The sequence below is a fragment of the Rhinoderma darwinii genome, chromosome 2 (assembly GCF_050947455.1).
Source record: "Rhinoderma darwinii isolate aRhiDar2 chromosome 2, aRhiDar2.hap1, whole genome shotgun sequence".
NCBI lineage: Eukaryota > Metazoa > Chordata > Amphibia > Anura > Rhinodermatidae > Rhinoderma > Rhinoderma darwinii.
The window spans coordinates 88264730-88277287 of record NC_134688.1 but is presented as its reverse complement, the minus strand read 5'-3'; the positions used below and the strand labels follow the sequence as shown (position 1 = coordinate 88277287).

General features: G+C 43.2%; 1 protein-coding gene across 2 annotated transcripts in view; it reads left to right on the top strand.

Moving 5' to 3' along the window:
• Positions 1 to 1385: 1385 nt before the first annotated feature.
• The window catches only part of ZNF385A (zinc finger protein 385A), a 211098-nt gene continuing 199925 nt past the window's right edge, over positions 1386 to 12558 (top strand). The window contains exon 1 of one of the 2 annotated variants that reach the window (XM_075851880.1): positions 1386 to 2003. In XM_075851880.1, coding sequence (XP_075707995.1) covers positions 1994 to 2003 — 10 coding nt within the window. In that variant the 5' untranslated portion in view covers positions 1386 to 1993. The remainder of the gene's footprint in view (positions 2004 to 12558) is intronic. The other variant, XM_075851881.1, reaches the window with a different exon arrangement.

Genomic DNA, 12558 nt, shown 5'->3' with positions numbered 1-12558 from the left:
ACTATAGCAGAGGGGTAGGGGAAGACAGGTGTGTATAGGAGGTGGCCACAAGATTTGCCCATCTCCATAGGTATTCACAGATGTGTCACGCAGAAGTAGATGGGAGAGAGGAAAAGCACAGGAAGAGCTGAATGGATGAACTGAGGTGGAATCCAAAACAGGGAATTTAATACCATGTGGGTGTATATAGAACCAAAAAGAGCATTAATGAGCATACAAGCAGGATTTTATAAGAAAAAAACATAAGACTGCTAATCTTGAAAAGGATTAATAAGAAAAATCATGCTCCAGTTATTACAGTACAAGTTGGAAGGTGTAGAGAGTTGGCAAACATGAATAGGAAGGCAAGAACATAGGGGTTAATGTGGCCATGGCTGTCACTGATCCATCAACAATTCAGTTCTTGAATCTATGGTGATGAGCTGACAAATAAAAAGTGCCCAACTGCCCCAAAAACTGCCCCATTTATTCTCTGCAACTAATTGTGAACACAAAACTGGTGCAAAAAACAAATAGTATACACAAAATGTATTACGATCATAGCAAAGTATATTTGCACATATGGTGTTAGCCTACAAACACTCAAATTAATAAATATCGGATCCTCTGTCTGATTTGTGGCTAACATGAACTGGATTAACCCGTGCACTGCCAGCCATGTCCTTAATTTATTGTAATAAATAAAGTTTATATTATTTAAATGGTTAAGTAGATTTTGTACAGGTTCGATTTGTGATTTTTATAAGATTTAGACAACTATAAAGTATAGTATAAACTATACTATGACATTTATAAAGTACCTATAAGGGGTAAACTTTTAGACTGCCCTAACTTATGATAAAATAAAGTTTTGAATAAGGCTAAAACTTTATTTTTGAAAAATTCTGCGACTTCTACAACCTACTGAATTCATGGCCCCTATTTATCAAAACGTACATGTCCAAGCTAAATAGATGTCATCTCTGCTGTACAATTAAGGTTTATTCCATTTAGAAAATGACCTAGTTATTCTGTATCTACCATAGTAAACCAACAAGATTGACAGATTAGAAGCATGTGAACAGAAGGTGACAGTAAAGTTGTTAAAATTGATGTTAACCCAGTTAACTCCTTGAACGCTACAATGTAAAACATGGCAATATGTATCACAGTTTAACTTCCAAAATCCTTCTACCATAAATGATACTAGATGTATAAGAATTCAAAGGTTGCAATGTAAAAGACAGAAGTAAACAAAAGGGTTAAATCCATAGCGTCTACTCTCCCCACCCTTACCTCCCTTTGGCAAAACAACTCCACCAATGGAAAGCAAGTCCAGGTGAGATCAAGCCCAACCCTTCACCTGGCACAGTGCAGAACAGAGCTGTGGGATACCAGCGGTACTACAGGGAGTGCATCTCCTCCTCCAGTACTTTCCTCGGCTATTTTGGGAGTTTTCTTGTGTGCACTGACTAAAGGCAGAGGTGCTGGGGTGAACCCTTCTTGGAACTTGGCCAGAAATATCCCCCATGTGCAGGAAGTGATGAGGACTTGGCTTCTCCAAGTGTCCAAAACTCTGTAATCTGCCTTAGTTCTGCAGCTGCCTTCTTAGTCCTGCAGCTCAGTAACAGTTTACAAATAGGAAAAACACCGGAGTTTCTGGGATTTTGAACACACCACGATTATTCCATTCATACCGCTGGACCCTAGCCTAGCCTGTCAGAAGTGTTTTTAGGGCATCATCCTTCCCACTCTGAATCTCAATTGAAATCCGCAAGCTTATTCTGCTCCCCCTACATCCCAGACTCTCCTGTCGCACATTCTGTCAGAGCCCTAACGTTTCCTCTCCCTTTTCTGTGCTGGTAAAGGTCTTTTCCAATTGCTGTCTAAAGAAAAGAGTGGACTGAGTGCTTGAGAAGCGACTGAAAGAAAAGGGGCTGAGAAGCGAGCAGCCCCTCCTCACAAGATCTGAGGAGAAGCGTCCTGTGTTTGCCAGACCCTGCAGGCTGAAGTCATGATTTTGGGTGAGTGAACATTTTCCACCTTTTTTTATTATTCTTCTTATTCCTTTTTTTCTCAAGCTGTTGCAGTTGTAAGCTGTAATGGAATCTATTGATTGTATTTCCTCTGCATCACTTTACTAAGCTATTCTGTTATGTCCTGCTATGTTATTTTTATCTTCCCATTCACAGATTTACAGTATATCCCTTTGATGCTGCCTCTTGTGCAGATGTTCTATGTCTTTGAGTCATTCTTCTCCGCACCTCAATGACTTCTACTTGTTCTTGTTCCTCTTCTCCCCCTCTCCTTCTATGTTTGTAAATTTGAGGAGGGGTAGATGGACCACTGCTACCCCCACTGAAATGCTAGAGCCGGTAGAATAACTTATTTTGTCTTTAAAATGAGTAATAATTGGTTTTCACGTAATGGCCAGTAACTCCTTTTTGTCTTCAGTCATCCTTATAACCCCTTCTGAATTTCATGATGGGGCAGATTATCCACTGTGTTTCCTAGCACAGGAAAAATACCATATTTTGATCTTGAAAACCAGTATAGAGGGGTTTCCAAATAAGAAGCTTGTCCCCTCTTTCAATATTATTTCTTCCTCTCCATCTTGAGAATGGGGCTAATGGACCACTTTTATCCTTCTCCTCTCCATCCTCTAGAGCTTGTGAAAAAACTTTTTGTCTTAGAAACCAGCATTGACTGGTTTCCAAGTAATTACAAGAAGACTATTGATAGCCCCATACTTCTAACCCCTCTCAACGTTATGTACTATTCTCCATCTCTGGTCTAAATGTGAGGATGAGGCAGGTGGACCACTGCTACCTCAATGCAACTCCTACTGCTGATAGAGTAACTTTGTCTTTGGGTTGCTATTCGGAGATAAACAAGTACGAATTTGGGACAGTGGGCACTCTTCGGTCAGCATAACATCCCCTGTATTGTTTTTGTAAAGTTTATGCCCTTACTTAGATTTCGATATTTGAATGTACTCCTAATCCATTCATCACTTGTCTGCACAGTAACAGTGTATAAACCCTTCACTTGCAACTGAGATACTGAACGTAATGTAAAATCATTGTTACAAGGAAAATTGCATGTGTGGGAAAGGCCGAATGTGTGTTTATTAAAATGTAAAATAATAATCCTTGCGTATTTCTGGCTAATAATCTGTGTTTGGCATAGTTGTGTGCATTATGTTGTGTTTTAGTAGCTGCCATATGTTGCACATTGGCTGGGTGGATTTATGTATATTTAGAGCTACTGAAATGTTAATGTGCTGTCGTTGTAGGAAGTCTCTATAAATGGCAGGTAGTGGAAGTGGGAATATATAGGATATTAGCAAAGAGGATAAGCTACACAAGACTGTTGACAGGAACATAGCCACACAATGTGCCTGAATGTTATATAAGACTCCTGAAAATATTTGAATTTTGGTTTTTTAAAATGTGGAATTTCAAACTTTGACTTTCTAACCTTCCACTCCTCGAAGCAGTAAATCTGCTTGGTTAGAAAATTTGATAGCGGTCAAGTGGTTATTTGGCTATTTACAGGTTGTGATGTTTATTGGTCGCTGGGGAGTTGAAACCTTCATTGTAATGGACACAGCTGCACGTGTCCCTCCTCACCTTGGCTCACCACCAACATTTTCAGCAGCTGCGCCTCTGTATCCCGCCTTGTAATTAAAAAGAGACAAGGAGTTACTGTACCTGTTCTAGTCAGGACCTGAACAATGACAAAACACCGTTTCAAAACACTTAAAAAAAAATCCACCTTTTCCCATGTCTAATCTTAAAAAACAAGAATTTAAAATGACAGTGAAACTTCTCCAAAAAAAATCTGCTTATTGAGAAGACCACACTTTTATCTAGACCAGATTTTCATTTCCATCATATCCCATGCATACTGGCCATATTCTTTGAAAGGACCACCCCTCTGAAAAAAAATTCAGGGAAATTTTGGGTGGTCATCTCAAAGAGGTTTTACTGTATTCCATAATTCCAAATCATCCAGGAAACATGGTCAATGATATCCCTGAATTGCCCCCAATATATAGTATTTTTAATGTTCCTTTGGGAGCACGAGTCAGTCTTGAATCAGTAGACACAATAGAGTAATGGATAATAGGGATGAGATGCTAAGCTTGTTGATATTGCTTCCTTTTTTTATTCTACAAATGGCATATGTTTGGTTTTTATGGATCTAAGTATGAATAATTTTAATGAGCTTTGTATTGATCATTTCCTATGTGTTCCAATATAAACAATGGAACCAAGGACACACCAGTATAAAGAACAGCATAAACCGACTTAGTGTGCAGAGTTAAAGGATATATAGAATTGCTAGGGTATACTCGATTATACTAAGGGACGTAAGCAGTGGCAAACTTGACGCCAAAAAGCTCTTAAAAGGTTGCAGTGTTGACATTAGAATCCATGCAGCGGAATCTGAAACCACTTTAAAATTACAAAGATTAAAAAAATTAGTCTGGCATTCTTCCAGGTGGCAACAAATTCCTGGAACTCAGTCACAGTAATATATAATGGCATCCATTCTAGATAGTGTACCTGAATAATGCCTCAGTCTTATGTGACTTCGGAAAATTTTAAATTAGTATTTTTTTTTAGAATGTGCTATGTGAAATTAATTACTTGTGATACCTGATTTGTTATGGACTTTTGAGCATCTCTGTAATCCTCACTCTGATTTGTCAACCCTGGTAAAGAACATTTCTCCATTAACTACCCATAAACCTTCCCCGGCAGAGAAGAAAATATAGTCGCATGACCAGCAGTCAGAAACTTTACATCAAATTAGTGTCTATTTTATAGTTTCTGTGTTACCCTGCAGCAAATTATCATTATTATTGTGACTTATATACAAAGGAATGATTATAATGATACCAATATGACATCATAATCCCCTAATCCAGAGACTATCGGTCTTGAATTCAGACTAATTTGGAATCCATCTAACTTAGTCCCAATTAAAGATTAGCATAAATTTTTTTTGATAAGAAGAATATAGAGTAGCTATTGTTTTTTATGGTTCACTGACAAGAGATCAACTATTAGGCTATGTTCACACGCAGTGTTTTCAGACGTAATTCGGGCGTTTTACGCCTCGAATTACACCTGAAAAAACGCCCCTAATACGCCTACAAACATCTGCCCATTGGGTTTTACGGTGTTCTGTTCACACGAGCCTTAATTTTACGCGTCGCTGTCAAAATATGGCGCGTAAAAAGACGCCCGCGAAAAAGAAGTGCATGTCACTTCTTGGGACGTTTTTGGAGGCGTTATTCATTGACTCCATTGAAAAACGGCTCCAATAACGGGCGTAAAATACGCCGCAAAAAACGCGAATTGCTACAAAAATGTCTTAAAATCAGGAGCTGTTTTCGCCTGAAAACAGCTCCGTATTTTCACACGCTTTTGGTTACTGCGTGTGAACATACCCTTACAGATTATCAGGGTGAAGGGAAAAAAATAAGTATTTGGCTTTTTAACATACCTGTCTAGCTACAACCAAAAACATTTTCCTTTTCTATGGATATACCCTTTATGCTTAAGGCCCGATGTACACAACCACTCCGTACCAGTTCTGAGCTGTACAGAGCCATTTTATGGCGCACATAGAAATCTATGGGCTCCTACTTTACCATCCGTTGCCTACAATTTCACACAGATGTTTCTGTTTTGGGGATCAATACGGTATCTATCCACGAGAAAAAAAAAATGATGTCATGTGTTTCATTATAGCATTATAGACCATATTATAAGCATATTCTCCCCTCCAGAATGTGGAACCAGAGGGATTTTGTGTGCCTTTGTATAGGCTCTGCCGTGTGCATGGATTTTTACTATTAAACTGCCCATCTTCAACAATGTTGACATATTCATTAGGTTCTCAACTCTGAGACCAGGCAGATTGTCATTCCCACTGCCAGATGTAATAGTTTAATTTTATAAACTCTTTTGGGTTTCTTAAAGGTTTTGTCTTCTTTGGACAATCCCTGCTTGTTAGAAGGGCCCCTTGTCAATAAACTGATCAGCTGTAATCTGTGGGAAAACCTGGGAGTAGGTGTTACATTTTCCTGCAGCGCCAACACAGGAGAAAATAAGCATTAGACAGTGCCCATTTAAATCAATGCATCATCCGTGTAATGCAGGACAGGACAGGACAGGTCTTACAGAACAGGAACCATTCTCCACTCTGGCAAAGAGATGAGGATCCTGGAGATCCTCCTCTACTAACGCAGAATTCTTAAATACAGGGTATAGACAACCCCTTTGAATGGGAGAACCTTCTTATTAGACTAATAATAGCATTTCTTGTAGTTCTGTAGACTATTCGTAACCTAAGGCTACAGCTTTTTACGTGAATTGGAGTGATCTGAAGTGATCACATTGGCCTTGTATAGTCAAAATCAAAATAAACAGCAATATGTGGTAAAAAAATAATAAAAAAAGTTATTTATTATACATTAATGAATGAGAGTATTTACAATCCAGATCTTGTTTAAGCCACGCAGTATACAATAAAGGCTTCTAAACATTGTTGATGTAGCAGTACTTGTCATTTGCCACTATGTTGTCTGTGGTTTTGAACTTTTATCATGACACATCTCATCCACATCTGTATAGTTTTCTGTGTTAATTCTCTACAGCAATAACACAGGCTTATACTGGTCTATGAAATGGTCAATGCCATGTTTAGCATGCTAGATCGTCTCCGGTTATACCGGAACATCTGCTGGCCTCTGCCTGGAACTTCGGGCATATGGGCTGTCATTCCTCATTTCTACTCAAGATCCATAACATTTAATGAGGTGATAATGAGTTTGTATGTACCAAGAGACGGATGTGTTTAGAAACTCGCTCTCACAGGGATATATATAAAAAAAATTTGCATTAATTTTGGAAGCATTGGTCAGTCAGCAACTTGTTTCTTCAGAATTGATCTGTTCTAGGAAAATCTGAATGGTACCTAGGACAGTGTTTTTTCTTAGCTGATGTAATGAATGCAAAATCCTATTATTATTTTTTTTGCGTTTTTTTTTTGTATGACTAGGGTATTAAGATATACTAACTAGATATCTCACAAATGGAAGCCATTTATATTTAAATTAATGCTTTCAGGATTTATTCACTAGCCACGTTCAAATCTACCCGAACCTTTCATAGTCTAAAGGGTGAAAAGCTTCTAGATATTATTTTTGCAACTACCTGGTGGCCAAGTAAACATGGATAATCGTTGTTGTATAGCATGGGAGACAAACCATTAGGTGGACAGATGTATGCAAAGCAAAATAATATAAATCAAGTTAGAGATAGGTTGGGGGGACTTAAAAAAAAAAGCGTTCAATACTCTTGCGCTCTATTATCACACTCTTCATAACTAACCTTTTGGCATTGCCACTTGTGGGTCTTTCAGTGATGGTTAACATAGATTACATAGATTACATTAGATTACAGTAGACATAAGTCAGGCAAATGAAAAACTGGATACCCTTCAGGCAGGGCCGCCATCAGGAATTTCAGGGCCCCCTACAGCTAAATTTTCTGGGCCCCCCTACCGTGGCACCGCCTGTTAACGGTACTCCGTCCAGTACTATATCATGGTACCCAGGGCCGCCATCAGGGGGGGTATTATGGGGACTGATGTGAGAGGCCCGGCCAAACCTAATTGAAAGGGGGGCCCGGCAACTGCCGCGACTTGCCTTTGGTAGAAAAAAAACAGGCCCCTGCAATGGGGCCCGTTTTTTTCACCAAAAGAATGTCGTGAGCTGCGGGCCCCCCTTTCAATTAGGTTTGGCTGGGCAAGAAAGGACGTGCTGCTTTTTCATTTTTCCGCGACTGGCTCCCATTGATTTCAGATTAAATCAATGGGAGGCGGTTTTGGAAGTTTTTTGGTGCTGATTCTGACGCAGTGTCCGAGTCAATATCAAGGCCCAAAAACTCTGTGAACTGGGCCTTATTGTTAGGGCTTATTCAGACAAACGTGTAATACATCCGTGCAACGCGCATGATTTTCACGCGCCTCGCACGGACCTATGTTACTCTATGGGGCCGCTCAGTCTGTCAGTGATTTTCATGCAGCGTGTGTCCGTGTGTCCGCTGCGTAAAACTCACGACATGTCCGATATTTGTGCATTGTTCGCGCATCATGCACCCATTGAAGTCAATGGGTGCATGAAAATCACGCCCAGCACTTCCGCAGCAGTATAAACTATGAATGAAAACAAACATACAAACAGCCTTGCAGCGCTGGGGTCCTGGGTTCAAATCCAACCAAGGACAACATCTGCATGGAGTTTGTATGTTCTCCCTGTGTGTGCGTGGGTTTCCTCCGGGTACTCCGGTTTCCTCCCACACCCCAAAAACATACCCATAGGGAATTTAGATTGTGAGCCCCAATGGGGACAGTAAAAAAGTGGACCTCTGTACAGCGCTGCGTAATATGTTGGCGCTATATAAGTAACTGAAATAAATAAATAAATAAATAAATAGAGTGTCATAATGATGGCGGCTGCGCGAAAATCACGCAGCTGCGCATCATACGCTGCTGACACACGGAGCTGTTATGGACCTTTTGCATGCGCAAAACGCCACGTTTTTGCGCACACAAAAAGCACACGCTTGTGTGAATCCGGCCTTAGGGTAGGAACACACTAGGCATGAACACTGCGGATTTTATGCAACACATTTTATTGTGGAAAATCTGCAGCGTATTACAGTCGCAGCAGAGTGGATGAGATTAGAACAAATCTCATCCACACGCTGCAAAAAAAATGGACTTGCAGTGCGGCTTTTGGCTTTTTAAGCCGCAGCATGTCAATTTATTCTGTGGAATCGCCGCTCGTCTGTTGCGGAAATGCTGCGGTTCTGCCGCAAAAATCACACATGAGAAGAAAAAAAAGGCACTTTTTTAAATTTATAAAAAAGTTTAGACTTACCCCGGCCGTAGTCCTGGTGACGCGATCCTCTATTCTTAGCGCAGCCCGGCCTCCTGTCATGACGTTTCATCCCATGTGACTGCTGCAGGTCACATGGTCTACAGCGTCATCCCAGGAGGCGGGGCTACGTTCAGAAGAGAGAGATGCGTCACCTAAACTACGGCCGGGGCAAGTCGAAACTTTTTTTTCCCTGCAGGATTCCTGCAGCGGACACACCTCACGAAACCTGCGCCACTATTTGGTGCGGTTTTGCTGGCGGAATTCCCTGCGGCTACCGGGGGCGGATAAGCTGTGTAGTTTTACTCAGCATATCCGCCTAGTGTGTCCCTTATGATGTCGCTCCTGGAGCTGCTGCCGGTCTCTAAATAGGCAATTGGTCCAGTAGAATTTGGAATTATTTTTTTTGGTGAACCAGCTTAAAAAAATACAAAACTTTTGTGTTAGGGCCTGTTCACATCACCGTTCGCTTCCGTTCCGTCTGAGGTTTCCGTCGGGTGAACCCCGCAACGGAAAGTGAAAGTGACAGCTTCCGTTTCCGTCACCATTAGCGCAGTCGACTACGCTATTGATTCCGTCCGAAAACCTGCCGGAATGGTGACGAACGGAAACCATTAGAGATGTTTCCGTCACCATTGAGATCAATGGTGACTGAAACGGAAGCTGTGCTGTCACTTTCACTTTCCGTTGCGGGGTTCACCCGACAGAAACCTCAGACGGAACCCCGGAGCGGAAGCGAACGGTGATGTGAACAGGCCCTAACACAAAAGTTTTGTATTTTTTTAAGCTGGTTCACAAAAAAAAATAATTCCAAATTCTACTGGACCAACTGCCTATTTAGAGACCGGCAGCAGCTCCAGGAGCGACATCATAAGGAACACACTAGGCGGATATGCTGAGTAAAACTACACAGCTTATTATTTCCGCCAGCAAAACCGCACCAAATAGTGGCGCAGGTTTCGTGAGGCATGTCCGCTGCGGGAATCCTGCAGGGAAAAAAAAGTTTAGACTTGCCCCGGCCATAGTTTAGGTGACGCATCTCTCTCTTCTGAACGTAGCCCCGCCTCCTGGGATGACGCTGTAGACCATGTGACCGCTGCAGCAGTCACATGGGATGAAACGTCATGACAGGAGGCCGGGCTGCGCTAAGAATAGAGGATCGCGTCACCAGGACTACGGCCGGGGCAAGTCTAAACTTTTTTATAAATGTAAAAAAGTACCTTTTTTTTCTTCTCATGTGTGATTTTTGCGGCAGAACCGCAACATTTCCGCAAAACAGACGAGCGGCGATTCCACAGATTAAATTGACATGCTGCGGCTTAAAAAGCCACACTGCAGGTCCATTTTTTTTGCAGCGTGTGGATGAGATTTGTTCATATCTCATCCACTCGGCTGCGACTGTGATACGCTGCGGATTTTCCACAATAAAATGTGTTGCATAAAATCCGCAGTGTTCATGCCTAGTGTGTTCCTACCCTAAGGCCGGATTCACACAAGCGTGTGCTTTTTGTGTGCGCAAAAACGTGGCGTTTAGCGCATGCAAAAGGTCATAACCGCTCCGTGTGTCAGCAGCGTATGATGCGCGGCTGCGTGATTTTCGCGCAGCCGCCATCATTATGACACTGTTTGTATGTTTGTAGCACGTGGTGCTTTTCGGTTTTCATTCATAGTTTATACGGCTGCGGAAGTGCTGGGCGTGATTTTCACGCACCCATTGACTTCAATGGGTGCGTGATGCGCGAACAATGCACAAATATCGGACATGTCGTGAGTTTTACGCAGCGGACACACGGACACACGCTGCGTGAAAATCACTGACAGTCTGCACGTCCCCATAGAGTAACATAGGTCCGTGCGAGGCGCGTGAAAATCACGCACGTTGCACGGACATATTACACGTTCGTCTGAATAAGCCCTAACAATAAGGCCCAGTTCACAGAGTTTTTGGGCCTTGATATTGACTCGGACACTGCGTCAGAATCAGCACCAAAAAACTTCCAAAACCGCCTCCCATTGATTTAATCTGAAATCAATGGGAGCCAGTCGCGGAAAAAAGAAAAAGCAGCACGTCCTTTCTTGCTGCGGTTCCGCCTCTGACCTCCCATCGAAATCAATGGGAGGCAGAAAATGCATTTTTCGCTGCGTTTTTTGTCTGCTGTCCTCAATCGCAGCGGGCAAAAAACGCAGCAAAAAACGCGGCAAGATAGTGTGGGCAGGTCAAAATCTGCCTCAAAGTTCTTTAAGGAATTTTGAGGCAGATTTTTTCGGCCTGCAAAATACTCTGTGTGAACAGGGCCATACAGAAACAGCACTTTGAGACACTTTACTCACCGTGTCAGAAGAGCTGCTCCCACTCCAGTCCTCTTCAGGCGATGTCTTCGGTCCAGATGTCGTCCTTCACCTCCAGGCTCCAGAAAATGGCGGGGATCGTAGAACTGCCGCCGCGCAACAACTAGACTCCTCCCCCTCTCCTTACGCAGCCACGCTCTGGAGAAGGAGGCGGAGTCGGGCGAGGAGGCGGAGTCGGACGAGGACGAGGAGGCGGAGTCGGAGGCGGACGAGGAGGACGAGTCGGAGGCGGGCCAGCAGGTAAGTAGACTGCGCCGCTGTCCAGTGTGGCTGTCCTTCCCCCTAGATCTTGTGTTGCTGGCGCACCGCCTCCCTCTCGGCGGCGCGCCTGGTCGTTCGCGCGTGGGCGCGCGCGCTTGCGGTCGCTCGCGCGCGGTCGCGTGCTCGCTCGTACGTGCGGTGTTTAGCGGCGGTGATAAGAGGGGGGCCCGCAGCTCACGGCGGTGTTTCACGAGAGGGGGGCCCGCAGCTCACGACATTGTTTTGGTGAAAAAAACAGGCCCCATTGCAGGGGCCTGTTTTTTTCTACCAAAGGCAAGTTGCGGCAGTTGCCGGGCCCCCCTTTCAATTAAGTTTGGCCGGGCCCCCTACACTACTACCCCTAATACCCCCCTGATGGCGGCCCTGCCTTCAGGTACTGCATATAGTCTCTTAGGTTAGGACCTTGCCTGCAGAGAGTAAAGCTAGCCATACACATTAGATAAGTCAGCCAAGCCCACCAGTTCCGGCGGGATTGGGAAACAATTTAATGTGTATAGGGGCCACCTGCTTTGATCTCATAGGGAATAAGCCCGTGCCAGTGGGGTCCGGCAGAGGCGTATTTCTCTCTCCTCATTGAAATAAGCAAGCACGTTCAGAGCAGGTGAGTCTGCACGCTTATAGTGCAGTCCGGTAAAATAGCTGTTGCCATACGAGCAGTTGGCCGACAGCTATTGCAAGTGTATGGCTGCTTAAAGGAGTTATAAGGGCAGCTCACAGAAATATGTTACATTACTTTTAATAATGAAAACGTCACAAGACAAGGTCTTGACCTGCTGCTGACTCTAGTCTCTTTCTTTAGCATTGAAACACAACGTATAACTTTACATTAATACCGCCACTAAAAAGGAGAAGTCATAGAAGAGAATGGGCACCACAGCAAGAGCAAAATGGGGCCCCCTGCCACTGCTGGTTCCTGTCACCATGCCATCCTTGTAACAGGATAGGTAGGTACTTTTTATCCTTCATGGGCACCATAACAACCATCTTTGTGGTCTCTATTGCATGTATTC